The 21,105-nt window shown below is 39.6% G+C and overlaps 1 protein-coding gene across 4 annotated transcripts in view; it reads left to right on the forward strand.

Annotated features, from left to right (window-relative positions):
- GFRA1 (GDNF family receptor alpha 1) overlaps window positions 1-21,105 on the forward strand; it is a 314,453-nt gene that overhangs the window by 236,487 nt on the left and 56,861 nt on the right. For all 4 annotated transcript variants that reach the window (XM_042458611.1, XM_042458610.1, XM_042458609.1 and 1 more), the window contains exon 6: window positions 12,974-13,083. In XM_042458611.1, the coding sequence (XP_042314545.1) occupies window positions 12,974-13,083 (110 nt within the window). The remainder of the gene's footprint in view (window positions 1-12,973; window positions 13,084-21,105) is intronic.

The following is a 21,105-nucleotide window of genomic DNA, read 5'->3' on the forward strand; positions in this document are numbered from 1 at the left end:
GATCAGAGGAGAGAGTACTATACACCACCATGGACCAGAGTACAATACACCACCATGGGGCTAGAGAAGTGGCTGCACTATCTGCTGCTGCTGGAGTGGGTGAATATCCTTCTCTCTCCCATTTGTAGCTGGCAAAGCACCCCATTCAGACAATGGAGTTTATTGCACAGGCTCCTGGCATGGTCGGAGAATGGTCCAAAGGGGGGCCAGGAAGGGAACAGAATGAGTGGGGGGCGCATTTTACTGCACACACAAGTCCCTCACTCGTTCCCTTCCCTTCCCAATCCATCCCCAGAGGACCTCAATTTTTGAGAACTGTTCTGAAACAGTTCTCAAAAACCACCCCCTCTGGGATGGATGGAGAACAAAATGCAACGAGTGAGGGACTTCTGTGTGCAGTAAAATGCATACTCCACTCATTCCAGGCCCCTTCCATTCCGTTCTCCTTCTGTGCCTCCTTCCGTGGTGCGATAAACTCTAATGGGTCTGGATAGTGATTGCCCAAGAGACAGCAACTTCCCTCCAGTCCATGCCTCATCCCCATAATCCCCAGAATTGCTGGGCTATTGCTTCTGTTAGTTGCTGCTGGTGCTATGAGATTCCCCCTGTTTATCTGAGAGAATGGAAGGAGCAACCCACTTAAGGATGTTTCCCCTTCAACTGCTAAAAATGAATATCTCTCAGATAAGTCCAGTGATTCTATGAAATAATAATAAACAGTGCTTTTGGATGGCTTGCAAATTTCTTTTAAATTACCCCTCACATCTGAGCCATCAATTGAGTTTAAAGTGTCAGGTTTCAGCTGAAAACTATTGCTTTCAGGCAGAATTAAACTATGCCTCTTTTGCTTTTTGAAGAAGTTCTTACTGGGCCAGATTATGACATGGAGACCCCATATCGGACATTAAAGGTAAAGGTTGGGAAGATTGTCAAGTTGTGTTGGACCATAGGAGGCAGTGCTCATCTCTGTTACTAAACCGAAGAGTCAAGGTTGTCAGAAATTACTCTGGTAGTCATGTGGCCAGCATGACTACACAGAACGGTGTTTAGCTTCCCACAAAACTGGTACCATCTATTTGCATTTCCATGCTTTTGAACTGCTAGGTAGGCAGAAGCTGGGACTAGTGATGGAGGCTCACTCCATCCACTCATTGTTTGGTCTGCAATTACCACATATTTTTGTGTGTGTGATAATTACAGACATTACCATACATGCGCGCGCATGCGCACGCGCACACATCTTTTTTATTTCATTAGTTGCTGTTTTTCTGTTTGGAGGGTCCTCGTAATCTGAAGATTTACACTGTAGCTTGTTTAATATATTCATGAACCTGACACTGCGTTTGTGGGAACTGTCCTTACAGGCTCAACACAGTTTTGTATCCCAGAAGGTCCCAGATTCAATACTTGGCTTCTCTAGTTGTAAGGATTAGGAAACAGACAGTAAAAAAGACCTCTGGTCGGGGCCCAGGACTGTAATTGATATCCAGTAGGAGCTTCAGTGTCAATGGAGTAGTGAATTGACTCTGGGCTTTAGTTTGGATTTCAAGGAGTACACTGATGTATCAGACCCTATCTACAAAATAGGTTCAGTGCTTGGATATCTCTTTTAAAGTTCAAAGAAAAATCTGGGGCAGATTCCCCACCACCGCTCCACCATGGATATCACCATCTACCATTGTCTCCATCCGAATACATAGTGCTGGGCTACATGGACAGGATGTAAGGCAGCTCCCTATGTTCCCATTTTAGCAAGAACCTGAAAGAAGGAAAGAAGTTTCTTGTAACACTTACATATTATGTACAGCTATTTACTTGCTTGCTTGCTGCATTTGTTGCCTTTCTGGCCTGTTCTATAGCAGCATTTTCAGAGCAATTCACATTACAAGATTAAAAATGAGACACCAATAAAATCAGAGTCTTCTCAGACCAGTGTTTTCATCTGGGAAAGCAGAATCACATTATAAATGTTTAAAGTCAATGCAAGGAAGCAGAAACCCACAAAATGTACTTAATACAGAATTATACTTAATATAGAATTGTTTCCTGTGGAATGCTTTCCAGATGTTCTCTCACACAACCTTTTAGAAAATATGGTCTGAGGTAGTTTTTTTTTAAAGGAAAAAGATAAGAATCTCCCCCCACCCCACCCACCCACCCCGCGCGCCTCACAGCATCAGAAAATTGCCATTCTCATGCTTTATTAAATTGTCCCAGGTTCATTATTTGCACCTCATTTTTCAAAGCTGTTTTGTTTCACATAAAGGTCAACCCTATAAAAATATTTTTCCACTGTTGACTGTATAAAATTTTGATTTAGACTTGCTTCTGAGGTTAATAGTTTGCCTTTGGGTTCACTGCAGGCACAGTAAACTAATACCTAATCTTGTAGTATTTAGGATTTTAACACTCAGTTGTCACGAGATCACATCCTTGGCAGATTTCTCCCCCCAAAATGTGCTAGACATGCCACCTTATAATGTAAATAAGAATTATTCTATTGCTCTTTAAATTATACACAGCATTTTTTATTAGGCCACAGCATTCCAAAAGTTTGCAGAAGAACTGGTGATGAAGTATGTGTTTTATTCATTTCCCTGTTTTTCAACTCAAGGTGGCTTGCAGGACAAAACAAACAAGCTTCATTTATATACTGCTTCATACCACCTAAGCAGTATCTAAGCGGTTTACAACTGTAAGCTAATTTTGCACAATAAAATACAGTGGTACCCCGGGTTACGAAAGTAATCCGTTCCGCGGAGCCCTTCGTAACCCGAAATCTTTCGCAAGCCGAAATTGCCATAGGCGCTAGTGCTGGAAGCCGCGATTCCGTGTGAAAAAGCGCCGAAAAGCACCAAAAAATTTTTTCGTAACCCGAAAAAAAAACCATAACCCGAAACAGTTTTTTCTAATGGATTTTTTTCGTAACCCAGAAATTTCGTAAGGCGGTGATTTCGTATCCCGGGGTACCACTGTACAGTATCAAGATGAAAGCTTATAAATAAAATGAGTAAAGCAGATTAATTTGCAGTCATCATGAAAACTTAAATAAGGAACAGAGAATTAACCTGGCACTTGAAAGATAGTAGTGATGATATCAAGCAGTGTCTAGGGAATTAATTCCATTGTTGGGCTAACACAGACAAAGCTCGCATCCTGACAGTTACTTGCCTAACATCTGGAGGCTGGCCATCTTGTGGAAGGGCCTCATTAGAAGATTGTACTAGTATAGTCTATACCTATGTCTTTTGCCACCCTCATCTTCCAACATCCAAACACAGAACCACATTTATATTGGAGACTCTCCAACTTGCCACATAGATTTGGATGATATTTACCTAGTATTCCTCCTCCCTTATTCTAAACAATCAGGTATAACAACAACTTATTCAAAATAGCATCGAATGGCCTCTTGTGGCTCCCCAAATAATAGGAAAGGCTTCATAAAATTTTTTTGAAGAATTTGCTGATTTGCATCGCAGTTTCACATGCAGATTTAGAAACATCTAGGGGTAGCCGTGCTGGCCATATAGTAAATCCAGTAATAACCAAACAATGATACTTTTATTAGACCAACCAAAATGCACAATTACATGTTGCAAGCTTTCAAAGTCACACTGGCTTCTTCATCAGGCAAACAGGAGAAAGAAATAGAAGATGTTAGTCATAGGCCTGCATTTCAGATGGTAGGGAGGGCTATCTGCAGGCTGGCACCTCCCCCTTTGGCCATATGGTCACTCATAAATTTTTAGTCAACGAAATTTAATGTCCATTTGCAATTCAAAGAAGATGTTTCCTTGGAATTCATATCTCCTTCCTTTGTGATTTAGAAACAGTTACTGTAATTTAAACAAATATAGATGTATATTCCATCATAACGTGGAAGCTGTTTCTGTGCTGGTTCATTTGTTTACTAATGTTTATTCTCAAGGCTGCTACTACTGTTCTGGTTCTTTAAAGAAGATTTGAACTGGTCAGGCTTTCTACCAGAAGATTATCTTCTGTTTATTAGGGAAAGTGGACACTGTAAATTACATGATTGTATAAAACGCTAAAAAACCTTTTTTTTTCCTGAAAGAAGAATAGATGTTGTTCTTTTCGTGAATTGGAACCTAAACATTTCTAGAGTGCATGTTTTCCAAACTTTACAACCATTGTTATTTCTTAACCAAATATGGTGCTCCTCATCCCCAAAGTGCTTCACATTTCACCATCTGAAGTAGCAAAGAGGAGGAGGAGGAGGAGGAGGAGGAGGAGGAGGAGGAGGAGGAGGAGGGAACCAATTCTGGGTACCATTGGGACAGCTGAATCTGTAAAGTTTTTATTCATTCTATAGTTGACTTGGCATACATGGCTTCCTTCAGCTAAATGTGGTACACAGACAATTTATACTGGCGTGGGAGGCACCTCAGTCATATGAGAGCCTCAGTAAACCCTTCTGCTTTTAGAACACTACAGTGTAGTTGATATGGTTTATACTAATAGAAAAGTTAGGACGGATATTCCTCTGTTAGTAAGATTGCCTATATATAATAGTTTCTCTTGTTTCCTAAATACTCTAGTTCTTCTTTGTATTTTCATACCCCTTTTCAATTTTCTACTGATCAGATAATGTTTGCCCAAGTGAAATCTTTCTCCACAGACTTATGCTCTTCTTTCTTTTCACTTTGACACATTTTATCTAAAAGTGTTCTGCTTGCCAAATGGTGTCTAGACACAAGATCAGATTCGACTAATAATTGTAGTGATTTGACTCCATGCCCTTGTCATCCTTCTAGTTGAATTCAACACTGGAAACTTGGAAACAATAGCAAGCATATCTCAGAAGTCCAAAAATAGAAGCTTGGAAATCTTTTTATTTTCTTTTTCCTCATTTGAAATCACTCCCTGTCTTCGCTACTGAAATATGCTCTAGACAAACATGATCTCTGATCATCTTTATAAGTCATTTTCACCAACCATGTCAGTTAGCAGTCTGTCAGCTGTTCTATGTGAAATTTGTTATAAGTGTAATCTGCTAGCTAAACATTGTATTTTAGTTTGATGACCTGTGGAAGCAAGTTCACTTGAATAGTCTACACTGATCAAACTAGTTGTCTTGAAGAGTTTACATTGACCAAGCTAATTTGTTTGTTTCCTTGTTTCCTTATCAATGGCTATCCAGAGAACTCCCTATGACCCAAGTTTGGAACAGTTCTTCAAGATCCTGTTACAGTCTCTTCCCTGAAACATATTTTAGGCAAGATCATATGGGAGAAAGAGGTCTTTCAGATGCCTTGCTGATTTTTACTTTTATAGCTAAGAATCAGCACCTTGATTGAGGCTCAGGAGCAACCTGGGAGCCAGGAAAGCTGTTGTAATACTGATAGTCTGTCATCTTCACAATACATACTGGACTGTTGTTGTTGATTTTATTTATGTCCTGCCAAAGCCAGGACCCTAGTTGATCTAGAAGAAGTAAACGGTAGGGCCACTGCATGCAGAAGATGGCAAAATGGTAACAGAGGACAGAGAAAAGGCAGAATTACTCAACACCTTCTTTGCCTCAGTCTTCTCAGAAAAGGCAAAGGGAACTCAACCTGAAGATAATGGAGCAGAGGACAGAAAAGAGGAATTTCAGCACAGAATAAGCAAAGAGATAGTACAGGAATACTTGTTTAACCTAAATGAATAAAAGGCGCGTTACAGACGGGCCTAAGAGGCACCGTCCTTGTGCCGCGATTACGCGCGAGGGGCAACGCTTCTGGACGCGCCGTGCCCCTCGCGCGCAACCGATATGTCAAGATGGCGGCACCCTATACAGATGGGCAGCACCATCTTGATGTAGCAGATGCTCTGCGTCCGCACGTCCCAACCCAGAAGAGACATTGCGAGTGCGCGCTTTGGCACTCGATGTCTCTTCCGGGTTGCCGGAAGGAGCGCGATTTTCGCGCTCCTTTTTTGCAGCGCGGAGGAGTCGCGCGGTTTGGCTGCTGCGGCTCCTCCACGCTGCAACTGGCAGCGGCCTGAGACCGCCCCTTTTGGGCAGTCTGTAACGGGCCTAAGTCTCCAGGACCAGATGAACTACATCCAAGGGTATTAAAAGAACTGGCATATGTCATATCAGAGCCATTGGCAATAATCTTTGAGAAGTCCTGGAGAACAGGAGAAGTGCCAGCAGACTGGAGGAGGGCAGACGTTGTCCCCATCTTCAAAAAAGGGAAAAAAGAGGATCCCAACAATTATCGTCCAGTTAGTCTGACATCAGTACTAGGAAAGATTCTAGAGCAGATCATTAAACAAAGAGTCTGTGAACATCTAGAAAGCAATTCCATAATCACAAAAAGTCAACACGGGTTTCAGAGAAAGAAGTCATGCCAGACAAACCTGATCTCTTTTTTTTTGATAAAATTACCAACTTGTTAGATGAAAGGAATGCTGTGGATATAGTATATCTTGATTTCAGTAAGGCCTTTGACAAAGTACCCCATGATATTCTTGCAAACAAGCTTGTAAAATGTGGGCTAGACAAGGCAACTGTTACATGGATTTGTAATTGGTTGACTGGCCGAAGCCAAAGGGTGCTCAACAATGGCTCCTTTTCATCCTGGAGAGAAGTGACCAGTGGGGTCCCACAGGGCTCTGTCCTGGGCCCAGTGCTATTCAACATCTTTATCAATGACTTGGAGGACAAAATTGGGGGCATACTTATCAAATTTGCAGATGACACCAAATCAGGGGGAGTAGCTAATACCCCAGAGAACAGGATCAAGATTCAAAATGACCTGAACAGACTAGAAAACTGGGCCATAGCTAACAAAATGAATTTCAACACGGAGAAATCTAACGTACTGCACTTAGGGCGGAAAAACGAAAAGCACAGATATAGAATGGAGGACACCTGGCTGAATGAAACTACATGTGAAAGGGATCTAGGAGTCCAAGTAGACCATAAGTTGAACATGAGTCAACAATGCGATGCGGCAGCTAACAAGGCCAATGCGATTTTAGGCTGCATCAATAGAAGTATAGTGTCTAGATCAAGAGAAGTAATAGTGCCACTATATTCTGCTTTGGTCAGGCCCCACCTGGAATATTGTGTCCAGTTCTGGGCACCACAATTCAAAAAGGACATTGAGAAACTGGAGCGTGTCCAAAGGAGGGCGACTAAAATGGTGAAGGGTCTGGAAACCATGCCTTACGAGGAACGACTTAGGGAGCTGGGGATGTTTAGCCTGGAGAAGAGAAGATTATGAGGTGATATGATAGCCCTGTTTAAATATTTGAAGGGATGTCATATTCAGGAGGGAGCAAGCTTGTTTTCTGCTGCTCCAGAGACTAGGACCCGAAGCAATGGATGCAAACTGCAGGAAAAGAGATTCCACCTCAACATTAGGAGGAACTTCCTGACAGTAAGGGCTGTTCGACAGTGGAACACACTCGCTTGGAGTGTAGTGGAGTCTCCTTCCTTGGAGGTCTTCAAGCAGAGGCTGGATGGCCATCTGTCGGGGATGTTTGATTGTGATTTCTTGCATGGCAGGGAGGTTGGACTGGATGGCCCTTGTGGTCTCTTCCAACTCTATGATTCTATGATTCTACACATTACAACATAGCTAAAACATACAAAAGGTTAACATCAAAATGTGATTAATGTGTCAATAAAATTAGAAACAATTTAAAACATACCATTAAAACAATAAAAAACCAATTTAAAACAGCACAGTCAAAGGTAATACCGCACTCCGTTTAAAAGCTCTTTCTTTAAAACATTCAGCTCTTGAAAGCCTGTTGCAATTTTTTAAAAAAGAAATGTCTTATGCCTACTGATGGAAGAGCAGCAAGGAAGAACTCTCTCGGAAGAACTTTCAGAACTACCAATTATCTTTCTACCATGTTTTGCTCTAGTACTCTTCATGGACACTCCCAAGTACAGCCAAAACTGGCTTTTCAATACGTCATTTTTCAACAGTCTTCTCTTTTGATCATTACCCAGTATTGTATATTCGACCTGTGGTCTGCCCTTTCATCACTGTTTTCACAACAATTTTGCAACCCCATGATGTCCCCCCCCTTTTGTTTGACTTTTAAACATGTTTTTACATGTCTAGGGTGGAGGAGGTAGATTACTTTTTTTTTCTTGCACATATTGTGAATTTTGAATAACAGGCTTGCTAAAATATGTTCAACGAACTCTTTACAATGTGTTAACCTGTCTTTTCATGCCATTTCTGCCAGTGGTAAAAATTTTCTGTAAAAAGTAATGCTTAGTAACATATCTGCTTCACTAATTGAGGAATATCTGTAGTAGAAAACAGATGATTTGAGAGGTTTTTCATCATTCTTCCTTCAAAAGGTTTTGGAGAAGCTATTTCTTGGATTTCCCAAAATGATTGTTAACAGTTCTCACCTCTGCCCCAAACTGGATACAGTTATTCCCTTGCTGCTGGCACACTACAACTCTTTAACCTTAGCAATGTACTTGCTAACCTAGCCAATTCTCTGTACTGAGCAGAGCAGTATGCAAGGGGTGAAAAATGAGGTCTCCGACCAACAAATCAAACAAACATCACATTTCAAAGCTTAGAAATAGTATTTTAAGAACAAAATGGTGTTTAAAAATCATTAGGTTAAAAAAGATATTATGGGAAACAGCTTCACATTTTGCTCCAAATCAGATCCAGAGCTGTTTGTGAGACCCTCACAAACATAATAAATAAACCAGGAAATGCCAAAATGGCAAAAGATTTAAGGATTTAAACAGAAGAAGAAGATGTCAAAAACCTTTCATGAAAGTGAGAGAGAAACAGTCCTGCTGCCTGAACTGTCATGTGCATCTTTACCCCAGCTCTTCCATCTGTAAACTCTGGAAATCAGAAAAAGGGGAGTCATGGGTCAACAGACTCCACAGACAGGGCCAGGTAATCTGGAACTCCAGAGTCTGGACAGAGGTTTTCATGAGACATGGCAAATTTTAAAGCTCTGCCAGTCACAATTATTTGGTTAAGCTCTTGGGTCTTAACCCAAGACCCAAATACCCCCCTTGAGATTACAGCAGGGATAGGTCGCAAGTTATTGTTACTAAAATCCTCACACTTTCCCCAACCCCATCTATTGTAAAAACTGGATAATAAGCTCAGAGGGAGCAAGGGAGTTGGTAACAGTAGTCTATGATATCTGTGTCAGGGACACTAACCCTACAAGCCCGGGCACCACTATATGTAGTGATGGGACAATATCATAAATATCCTTGTTCTTCATTGTAGTGGGCCACAGCAGGGTGATCAACATACCATTAGCGAGATGCCCAAATGTGTTTTGTTTTCCTTGCCCTATATCTGAGCATGTGTTAACCTGCTTCCATCCCTTGATATTTTACACTACACAATCCCAGGCTGAACAATACATTTTAAAATATGAATCAAATATATTGTTCTGTCTAACTAGGCTAATCTTTCTCCTGATCTAGGCTATGAATTTTGAAGCTTTCTGGCTGAAGAGGTTCCAAATAAATAACAGAACTGTATGTGCATTAAGGCAAGCCTTTGAACTTTTGGAAGCTTGCCCATCCCATCTCTACTACCAATCCACTCAATAAGATACATTAGTTCTCCTTACAAATATAGATCAAATGATAATAGCAGCAGAATTAATTAGTCTCCAGAGGATTTTCCTTTTAAAAAATAGTTTCAAGAATCTACAGATTTCTTTTTTGATTGATGGTTTTTTGTTTTCCCAGTGGTAACATATTTACACAGTAAAACTAGATAGTGACAGCTGGGAGAGAAAAATAGTCAGGTTCCTGAGAATCTTTATTTCATCACAACAGTTTGCCCAAATGATGCCAAACTTCAACAGGGTGTTGGCTTGCACAGGTCCCAGTAAATGAACATTGCTATAAAGGAACACAGTGCTTTGCATTGATAGCTATAATATTATTCCATGAGTGCAAACCTTGAGGTTGGACTGTTTTCCATATAATCATGTGTGTGTGTGTGTGTGTGCTGTTGTAAGCCTTCAGGTCATTTCTGCCCTATGCAACCCTATCATGGGGTTGGCAAGATTGGTTCAGAAAGGTTTGCCATTGCCATACTCTGAGGCTGAGAGAGTTGACTTGCCCAAGACCACCCAGTGGGTTTCCATGGCAGAGCCAGGATTTGAACCCTGGTCTCCCAGTGTTCAAGTCCAACACTCAAACCACTCTGCCACACTGGCTCTCCCATATAATGATACATGGGAACCGAGCAGATGTTCTTCACATCTGAGTGGCAAATTTAACAGCTAGCATGATGTAGATGTTACAATATTGGACTGGGATTTGGGAAATTAGGTTGAAGTTCCCCAGTCCCATGATGTGGGACTAGCCATCCTTTCTTAACATCCTGATCTACTTCACCGAGTTTTTCTGAGGGTAGTGTAGGAGCTGGGTGAGTCAAGTGTGCTGCCTCAGGGTCTTTGGAGCAGAGGCAGAATGTAAACATAACAAACAAAGAACAAACAAATAATGGGTTGAGTTGGAAACAGAATAGTGCTTTTGTGGCCTTCTTACATCTTTATTGCATGTGGAAATGAAAAAGACACATTTTATGTGAAAATGGTTACATGTTATATCTAAAAGGTTTTGAACTGTCATTTTTGATATTTTTTGGCTGTGTTTATGTTCTGAAGTTTTTTTCAAAAACAAACAATAAAAAACTATAAAAAGGTAATCCATTACACACATGCCACTCTTAAATAAGAAGTACAGTGGCCCCTTGGTATCCACTTGGACTTGGTTCCAGGACTCACATGGAAACCAAAATTTGTGGATGCTCAAGTCCCATTAGATACAATGGCATAGTAAAATGGAATCCCTTATATAAAATGGCAAAATCAAAATTTGCTTTTTTGATTTAAAAAAATATATTTTCAAGCTGTGGATGGTTGAATCCATGAATGCAGAATCTGTGGTTATGTACATCTGACTGCAGTGTGTTAAAGGGAAGCTGGGATGATGCAGTGGTTTGAGTGCTAGACCAGAATTCAGATCCCTGCTCAGCCATGGAAACCCCCTGACCTTGGGCAAGTCATACTCTCTCAGCCTAAAAAGAAGTCAGTGACAAACCTATGAATAAATCTTGTCAAAACAACCCTTATGGGTAACCGTAAGCAGAAGCCAACCTAAAAGAACAAAACCACTACCACAGTGTCTTAAGGAGTAATGGTAACATATTACTTTTCTAAAGTAGTGTCTCCAGTTTGAATCCCCCACTACTTTAAATATACAAGGTTTAGAGTTTTATTTGCTCATTCTCAAAATCAAGAAGAATGACATTCTTACAGCCGCATTCTTTGTATATTAATATGTGAAATTCTGTTCCATGTCCCTGGATGCCTGAAATATGGTAGGTACCAGGAAGGAGCAGAACTTTTTCATCGGTGGCACATGCTTTATGAAGTGATCTTCTGGATCCAGCACTATGTGCCATTCTGTACCTGGTAAAACATACCTTTTTAAACAGCCTTTTAGAATCAGCACTTTTGAGAGGGGGGGTTGTTTGTTTACAACTACTACAGTATAGATTGTTTTCTTTCTTTTTGCTGTTCATTGATTTGCTGGGTTTTGTGCGTCTTTGGTTATTTCTCTTAATTGCTTCAGATTGTGTTAATTGTTTTATAAGCTGATATGTACTGCTGTAATGGCTAGGTTATCAGCCACTTTGAGGTTATTTTAAAGACAAAGGAGGATATGCATTTTAAAAAATAGGATCATTCCAAGAAAATAAATAATGCTGATGGAACTCCCATAGATTTCAATGGTACTTGCTCTCAAATGTATGTAAATCTCTACTGAATGATTAGGATGCCATGTTCAGTTTCCAGTTTACCTGTGCTTCACTATATCTAATCATGCATTACACATTGCCATGGAATCCTTTCTACTACTCTAAGCGTGATCACAGGCATTTTTCCAAGCCTGTGTGCCAGTGTTTTTTCCATGTGTTTAAATGTTGTAAAGCTATTCAATTCCTGGAGAGTTTAGCCTCTTTAAAGGTAAAAGTAAAGGTAGTCTTTTGACATGAATGTCTAGTTATAACCGACTGTAGGGGCAGTGCTCATCTCCATTACTAAGCTGAAGAGCCAGTGTTGTCCAAAGACTGCTCTGGTAGTCAAGTGGCCAGCATGACTGCACCGAACGCTGTTACCTTTCCACTGAGACGTGGTACCTATCTATCTACTTGCATTTGCATGCTTTCAAACTGCTAGGTTGGCAGAAGCTGGGACTAGTGACAGGAGCTCACCCCACCATGCAGTACTCGGGCCTTGAACTGCCAACCTTCCGATATTCCAATCGTCAGAATTAGTATCTTAACCACTAAGCCACCACATCCCTACAGCCTCTTTACCTGGCATCATTTGAATGAGCCCTAGTGCATGAACATTAATACTTTTGCAGTATATTTCTACACGTTTCAGTTCTGTAAGTAAAAGTGTTTTGGGGGTTTTAAATGGCAAGGAAAGGAGTACTACACACCCATTTGCAGGATGCCATGATTGCTATTAACAGCGCAAACCACTTAACGATGAGGCTTCAAGACATTCACTCCATGATCAATTAGCCTACTTACTTGGATGGGCATGGTTTCCTTCATATAGATTTTAAAGTCTGATGAAAGTATCTCACCAAGTGAGCAGTTTGTTGATGGATATAGCTGTTGCTGGGTGCTTTCAGAGTTTTTGGTCAAATATAAAATGTGTATTTTTCAGACCCACATTTGTTCTTCCTATACCCAATTTTTATCTTAACACCATTTTCTTTTTGCTGTGAAACATTAAGATAAATCTTGTTCTCTTTTTTAAAAAGTACACTTAACGGTTTGAATGTGTACAATATGTGTGTGTAAAAGAGAATTAAATATTGACAAAAAGAGAAAAGAGTGCAAAAGGTAAGACTGCCCAGAGGTGTGATATATACATATATATAAGACACTATTTTTTTCTTCTTACCACATTGCAGATCTCGCCTTGCAGATTTTTTCACAAACTGCCAACCAGAGTCACGGTCTATTAGTAGCTGTCTGAAGGAAAACTATGCTGACTGCCTCCTTGCTTACTCTGGGCTTATTGGTAAGGTTTTCTTTTTCTGGTTTTCTTTTTCTTTCTTTTTTAGTGGAAAGTGACACTTTATTTGGTGTTCCATTTGAAAATGAAGAAAACTATTCAAAACAAAGCAAAACAGGCATCTTTGAAATGTTCAGTGAATGTCAGAAATAAAATAAATACATAAGGGCAAAACTTCATAGCTTAGTTCAGCTCTCTATGGGTTATTCTCTGTTTTCAGTTACATTTAATTTTATCTCTATAATTGTAATTCTAATTGCAAAGACATCAAATAGAAATGAAAATTAAACATAGAAAAGTGTTGATTGTGATTGGAAGTGCTGCTAGGGAGGAAAGAATGTTTGGAGGGAAAGGGGAGATTTGTTACAAGTATTTGTAAGGATTGGGCCTGGTCCAATTTAAGTTGAGGACCACTGGAAGAGGAGCATACATGACTAGTCATATCTAGCCAGTTCTGCGACATCAGTTTTGGATAGAAACGTTGGCGAGGAACATGCTTTGGAGAAGAACGTGCATCAAAAGTCATATCCAGCAAGTTCTGCAACATTATCTACAGTCAAGGAAGTCTGCTTCTACAGTAGGATCTTGCTTGATGAATAGGGTCAGCTGGTAGTTGAGTGACTTTGGAGCCTCTTTGCCATATTCTCCTGTAGTTGGGTTGGGTAACACTGGAAGCATTTTTTTAAAGACAGAGCACTCATCACAGGACCTTATATCATAATCTTCTGAGTCTTCATGCTTCCTAGAAATGTGAGTGCCTAGTGTGGATATAGGAGGAAACCCCTTTTCCCTCATTTTTCTACCTACCCCCCTCCACTACTGATTTTAATCATTTCCCCCCCTCCTTTATTGTGCCCTATTGACCCTAACTCCAAATTCCTTGTGGGTACTCGTGCTTTTGGGATCTAATAAATACCATGGGATCATCATGGTAGTGAATGCCTATGATAATTCTAGGATATGAGTTGTTACCACAGAGAAGACATTTTTGTCAGGATTCCAGTTTTTTAACTGTTAACATGCTCATCTCTAATTGTATTCAATGTTAGCCTGGTACAGGTCTTCCAAACTCTTAAGCATGGAGGAGACGGTATGCATGTGTCTACATGCCAGCCTTCTCACCTCTAACAGGAAAAGTCTGAAGGGAGATGTAACTTTGTTCACCTGGCTACAGTCTTCGATGAATTTGGGAGTCCTGCAAAGTCATGGGGGTTGAGAGATGAAAAATTCATCTGGTGCCCTTCCACTCTTTGTCTGTATAGGACTTTTGTATTTCCCATATAGAGTAAGAAAATTAATTGCAAATACATATAACTCTATGAACTTCTTTCTTACTGTAAATTTTTGAATATTTTGACATACCATATGCTATGGTATCAAAATGATTTCTTGTTTCTTAGGAAAGGATACAGTAACATTGATAAATGAAACCAACAGTACCCATTTATCTTCTAATTTGCTTCTAGTGGCTCTGCATGAGAAGAAGCCCACTGCTGTCTTTTTCAAACCCTTTCTGATGTATTTTTCATTACCTGCAAAAACAATCTCTTCAGATCATCTCCTTACATAAGATTTGGTTTTATCATTGCTACCTCTGCTTGAATGTCTGTCAGGTACCACAGACATACTTTAGTGTGAGCCCCTGAATTGATACTGTGCCAGTTTCTGAGAGAAATTACTCATGTTAAAAGTGTGTGTGTGCACGCACGTTCGCATAAGGGGGGAATGGGAGAGAAACATAAAAAACCAATAGCACAGAGGCTACATATTAGATGTGTTTCAAGTTCAGAATCTACAACTGTCACAAAACATTCCTGCTTCTGCTAGGTGTGAAAATTGCAGCTGAGACTCCTGTAGCTGTTAAGCAAATCTTTTCTGATGAGATAATACCTGAGGGAAACATGAACAAAACTGAATGCTCTTGTTCAGAAAGGAAATGTGTTAAGATATATTTGAGAGCCATTTCTTTAAAAATATGTGTGTGAAAAATTGAGCGCATTGGACATACATGAGCTGTGACATTTCAAGGATCTCCCTGTTTGCATGTAGATATGTCCCAGTTAATTAACCCACTGCAAGTCTTCCAACAAAAATTATTCTTTGTCACTCAAAGATTTGATAGTTAGGGTGAAAGAAATGCAATGACACACTAGATGTTATCTGTTTAATATCCTTGGGCCAGAATGGCAACTTCTCTATACCCATCAGTCCATCTGTAGATGAAAATGGGTATGATGACTGGAAAAGTAAGATTGTTTTAGAGAATCTCATGAAGAAATGTTTTCATGGACGAAAATGCAAAAGATGACTTAACTAGCTGCCTATGAAAGAAGTTGACTCTTAGACCAAGACTATCTTAGACATCAGATACAGTCAAGTAATGTATGGATGCTAGCTGCTGGCAAGAAGTAACTTTGGTACTAATGGATAAGTTAGAATAACAGCTGCTGGCAAGTCATTCCCAGACACAGTGACTTTTGCTGAGGATTTTATTGGAGCCATTATGCAATTTAACCTTAAGGATAACCCAGTTCCTGCAGAGATGTCCTTTTATGTTTCCATGGGCAAAGACACTGCACAAATGCTAGAAGAAAGACTGCAAAAACACTCTTTGGCATCAAGATCAAGGGAATAGGTCCCTAAGGAAGCAAAATCAAGTGGAGATCTGACGTTCGAGCAAAAACATACATTCTTCTTTCTTCCTAGCAGTCTCAAAACACAGACAAGAGGATGGAGACTGCCTAATATAACAAGAGTTCACATTTTGCTTACTGGAGTTACTCATAAAAATTTACAGCCTTCCAACTTTTTTGGGGGTGGGGTGGGGGAAGGAGTACAAAGGTCTCTGTCAAATTAAGATAAAACTGGAACAAATTCATAATTTAGAACAGAGTTGGAAGATGTATGGCATTTTACAGCCTTAGCTTACACAATAATAATATATAATAATAAATATTTATTTATATCCCGCCTCTTCCGAGTGGTGAGAAATGATGGGAGTTGTAGTCCAGTGTCTGGTGGGACCATGTTCCTGATCCCTTGCCATCACTGGTAATAGGAGGCCTCTGTCAATGAAGCAGTTTAATCCACTCTGTTTTTTAATCAGAACTTTAAAGGAGTTTAGGATAGGGTTCAGAGGCTTGTAGAGTAAATGGAATAAAATACGGAGTAAAATGCAGAATGGATTCACTATACCCTTGATATGGAAGCCACTGGGTGCTGCTGCCTGCCATAAAGGTGTGGGCCTTCCATTTTGCATATAAATAGGGCCAATCTGTCAAACCTATCTCATTCAGGTCCTCATTCTTCTACCACTAAGCTCAATTTGCTTATTCACAAAACAGAAATTTGTATATATTTTTGTGTACTGCTCCCTCCCAGTTTTGGGATCCATGTATTTTTTTTACAAATATATATATTTATATCCCATCTTTCTCGCAGCATATCATCCAAGGGAGCATACAAAAAGTGTGATACAATTTTTAATTTTCTAAATAAGAAAGCTAAAACACAATTAATTTAAATTTCTGTTTTAAAAAATAAGTTAAAACAGCATTATAAGATGCTTAAAACAACAACATAAAAAACTCTACACCCACATGCAAAGCTTTATCTGCTGCAACACACTAAAGACCAAAAGCTTCCTTAACTAAAAAGGCGAAAAGACAGCAGGGAAGGGAGTTCCATAACTTGGGAGCAACCATGAAGAAGGCCATCTCTCACATCATCACAGACATGCCTGGGATGGTGGTGGGACTGAGAGAAAGCCTCCTCCAGCAGATCTTAGAGCATGGGTAGGCTCATATAGGGAGATGCAGGGTGCTTTTTAAAAGTGGTATTCATTGGCTAAATTAGTGGTTCTCAAACTGTGGGGCTGGACCCTCAAGGGGGTGAGAGTGTTGCTCAAGTGAAAGTGTTGAGACTTGGGGGGGGAGGCTGAGCTCTCTTCCTCCTCTGCTTCTCAAAACTTTTCTGTTGTTGTGGGGAAGAGAAGGGCAAGGAGGGCACTTGGAGCCTCTGTCTGAGGAAGGAGAACTATTTTCTTATAAAATATTAAAATATGAATACAGTAGTCCCATGCTATCCATGGGGGATCCGTTTTGGGCACACACATCCTGCCCACAGATAGAAAAAAAATGCAGGACCTTAAGTCCTGTTCTTTTCAATGGGCATGCATGCATGCCCAAACGTGCAGCCACATGCATGTGCGCCCATTGAAAAACTGGGCTTGCCATCTGTGGAATTTCAGATCCATAGATGGCAAGTCCGCAGTTGGCACGGGCACTCTGTATATATAAATGTGTGAATGAAAATATACACATTAAAAAACCAAAAATATTTTCATTCATATATTATGTGAAGCTGGGTGCAGTGATAGCCATATGTCCTTGTAAAGGGGAGTGTAGGTCACAAGAATAAAAAGTTTGAGAACCACTGGGCTAAACATGAGTACCTTAAATAATCTGTTTATTACTCCTTTGTGCATTCAAAAACGTGTGCATGTTGTAGAGGACAGATTTTGTCCAGAAGTTCAGAAATGTTCTTCTATCTTCTTTCTAAATCCAAGACCATGCCTAGTTGTTGGTAAATCTGGGGGGGAGGGGTGCATTAACAAAGTAGAAGCCACAGACATCTTACCTACATGGCTGTCAGAGTTCCTCTCTTCTCACCTTTCCCACTGATTTTCCTGCTCATGTAGAGATTTTCGATTTTAAAAAATTAAATTAAAATATTTTAATTTTAAAATTTATTTTTAATTTTTAACTTAATTTAATTTAATTTTTTTAAAAAAAATTTTATGTATTGGCAACTGAAACTAACACTTCTTATAGCCATTTTTCATGCAAGAAATGCAACTATTCAAAAAAAAAAAACTTACTATGTTCTCCAGTCTAATGGCATGGAAGTTCCATGTGCCAAAATCATTTATCACCAGAAAACTAGCAGTGCTGTTTTAAGGACTCTCCATGCATTTGTGCCAGTACATTTTAATTCATTAATAATACAAACAAACAAATTATTTAATATCCCACCCTTCAGGGCAGCTTATAATAACCACACCAATTAAAACACCTAAACAATCAAATGTAAAAACCCAATAGATAGAATTAGTTATAAACCAATTCCTAAAATTATCTAATAATAATAATAAAAATAATAATATGTTTTATTTATAGACCGCTATTCCGCAATGATCATAGCGGTGTACAGTAAAAACTGTAATACAGTACAAAATACAAGGTGACAGTTAAAGGAGGGAGAAGTCTCGTCCTTCAGGCAGTCCCTGATGTTGCTGGGTCTGCCTGATCGCTCCCTCTGAGGCCAAGATGACAGTTGAGGAGGGAGGGGCCTCTTCCTTCTGATTTATTAAATGAGAAAGCACCGTAAGAACACCTTACAACATAAAAATGATGGGTAATAATTACTTCAGGCTATATTTGCCATATTAAAGCAGTCATTAAAATTGGATCTGATACTCTTTGATGTGCAGGGAAGAAACTCTGTTTTCTACTTGCACATATTAGTGAGAACCAGATGGTTTAATCATAGTCCATAATGCTGATTTTTTTTTAAAAAAAGAAAGAAGCAAGAGATTTGATTTTCAGTTATGATTTTTTATTAACTTTTGAAATGAAATTAATTTTTAAAAAATAACATTTGATTGTAATACAAATTGCAAAAATACACATGTTGCAGTGTGTTTATGTTTTAGCCAATAGGCCATGTGTTTCAGGCACATTTTCTGGCAGCCGCATCCATTCCCCCACAACATCATTATTCTATTTCCTACCACATCCGCACCCTACATTCTAGGCCATGGAACATGCATAGCCATCATTACACTGTTGGGAACAGATTTTCATCTTTAGTATTCCCCCCCCCCCCCTAAATACTTCTTGTACTTTTACATACTGTGGGTTTCCTCTGACCAAGCTGATACATCTCCCTTGTTTTGAATAATGTTTTGGCAGCACTTCAGACTTTGATTAATATAGAGCATTAGAGGTAAGTTTAATAATAATAATAATAATAATAATAATAATAATAATAATAATAATAATATGTTTTATTTATATACCGCTATTCCAAAGATCATAGCGGTGAACAGCAAGTAAGCTAATTAGCAAGTAAGCTAATTTGCCCCCCAACAGTCTGGGTACTCATTTTAGCGACCTCGGAAGGATGCAAGCCTGAGTCGAGCTTGGGCCCTTTTGCTGGTCTTGAACTCGCAACCTTGTGGTTTTGAGTGAATGGCTGCAGTACAGGCATTTAACCACTGCGCCACCAGGGCTCCTGTGTTCAATTTCAGTTCTAGTTCCAAGTCCACCAAAGTCTCCATAATGTTTAAGGGTTTTTTACTTTTGACTTTTCTCAAAATAGATGTTTTAGTTGCTTTGAAAAACACACACATCTAAACATAGCACATGAGACTCAGAGCACTCCAGCACTACACCCTGTTGATATTCTTTATCCACCATTTAGTAATGCACAGCCCATTACTATAAAATTAACTAAAATGGTTAGTTACAATGAAAAAGGAGTAAATTTAATTAATGCCAATTTACAGCTGTAATGTAACCTAGTTATATCTTCATTATATGGGGAAGAGAACTAGCTAAAAGTAACTCATTTGTATTAGTATTAATTTTATTTATACCCTGCCATTTCCCCCCAAAATGGGATTCAAGGCAGTTTACAAGCGCGTTGCAAGCGCAACGCAAAAAGAACCCGCTTTTGCGGGGGGGGGGGTCCGCTGGTGAGAAGCCTCACTGTTTGGCAGCTGAGGCTTTCCTCTGGCAGAAATCCAGGCGCTGGCAGGCCACCCTTTTTGGGCGGTCTGTTCCGTGCCAATAAGTGTATAATAAAAACTTGCAATTAGGTTGTTTTATTTGTAATGAATTGCTAAGAAAATTGATAGGTTCCGGAGGACTCATGAAATAGATGTAGTTTACCTGTCAAGCCTAAAACTTGATAACTAACTATGTCAGTGAGGTAGAGAAAGAACAAGCTGGAAAAAATGTGTTTGAAGTCCAAGATGTGAGCTATAAGAAGACCCCACACCAACCCCCTAAAGGAGACTGAAAGTAATCTAACCAGCTTGACTTCATTTCTCTCCCCTTGTTTATATTCCAAATTTATGTTTATATTACTTACTGTCTTTCAGTCATATCCTGATGGGATATAACTGAATGAACATGCAGTTGGCCCTCCAAATCACAGATTTTGTATCCACTAACTCACCTACCCACTGTTTAAAAATATTCCCACAATACCCAGCAGACTGGCTGGCCTTGCAAACCCCTTACCTGCCATCACCATAGAATCCTCTCTGATGGCCCCAATCACGGTCTGTGATTTTGGAAGTGGTCATGTGAGTATAGCCAGGTGCCCTGTTTCCACCTTTACAGACTGCGGCAGGGGCTTTCAGAGAGGATGCAATGGCAGCAACAGGTAAGAGGCATGTGATGGTGGTGGCAGTTTGTGATGTAGCACTGGGTGGGCATGTGAACATCCACCCATTGCCGCTCTGGAATGGTGACTGACATTGGTAGAAACTGTGGGTAGGATACCACAGGTTGGCCCATGGTATCCTGCCCACCTGTTTAGGGCCCAGGTGTGCCATTCTGGTTGCAAAATAATCTGCTGTAATGAGGTACTCTTGATTCCACAGTATGCTCACCCTTGTTTTAAACCCTGGTTTGATACAGCGCTTCCTGTCCTTTTTTGGCAGGTTTTAGTTCTGTTTAGAAAATACATAATACTTTTAACTTGTTTTCTCTTTTTTAAAAAATTCACTTTTCCATTATTAACCTTTACAAACTACATAGATTGTCTCATTTTTACCTCCGAACCCTTCCTAAAATCTACACCTGTATTCAGTAGCAAAACAGCCACTGATTTTTAACAGAATTGGATTATACCTATAGTATATAATGCTATTACATATAAACAGTTTCAATCACAATTGTATCTAATATTTAATGAGAAATAATTACATTGTAAACAGTCCCTCAAATCAACTGTCTA

The sequence above is a fragment of the Sceloporus undulatus genome, chromosome 3, assembly GCF_019175285.1.
Source record: "Sceloporus undulatus isolate JIND9_A2432 ecotype Alabama chromosome 3, SceUnd_v1.1, whole genome shotgun sequence".
Lineage (NCBI taxonomy): Eukaryota > Metazoa > Chordata > Lepidosauria > Squamata > Phrynosomatidae > Sceloporus > Sceloporus undulatus.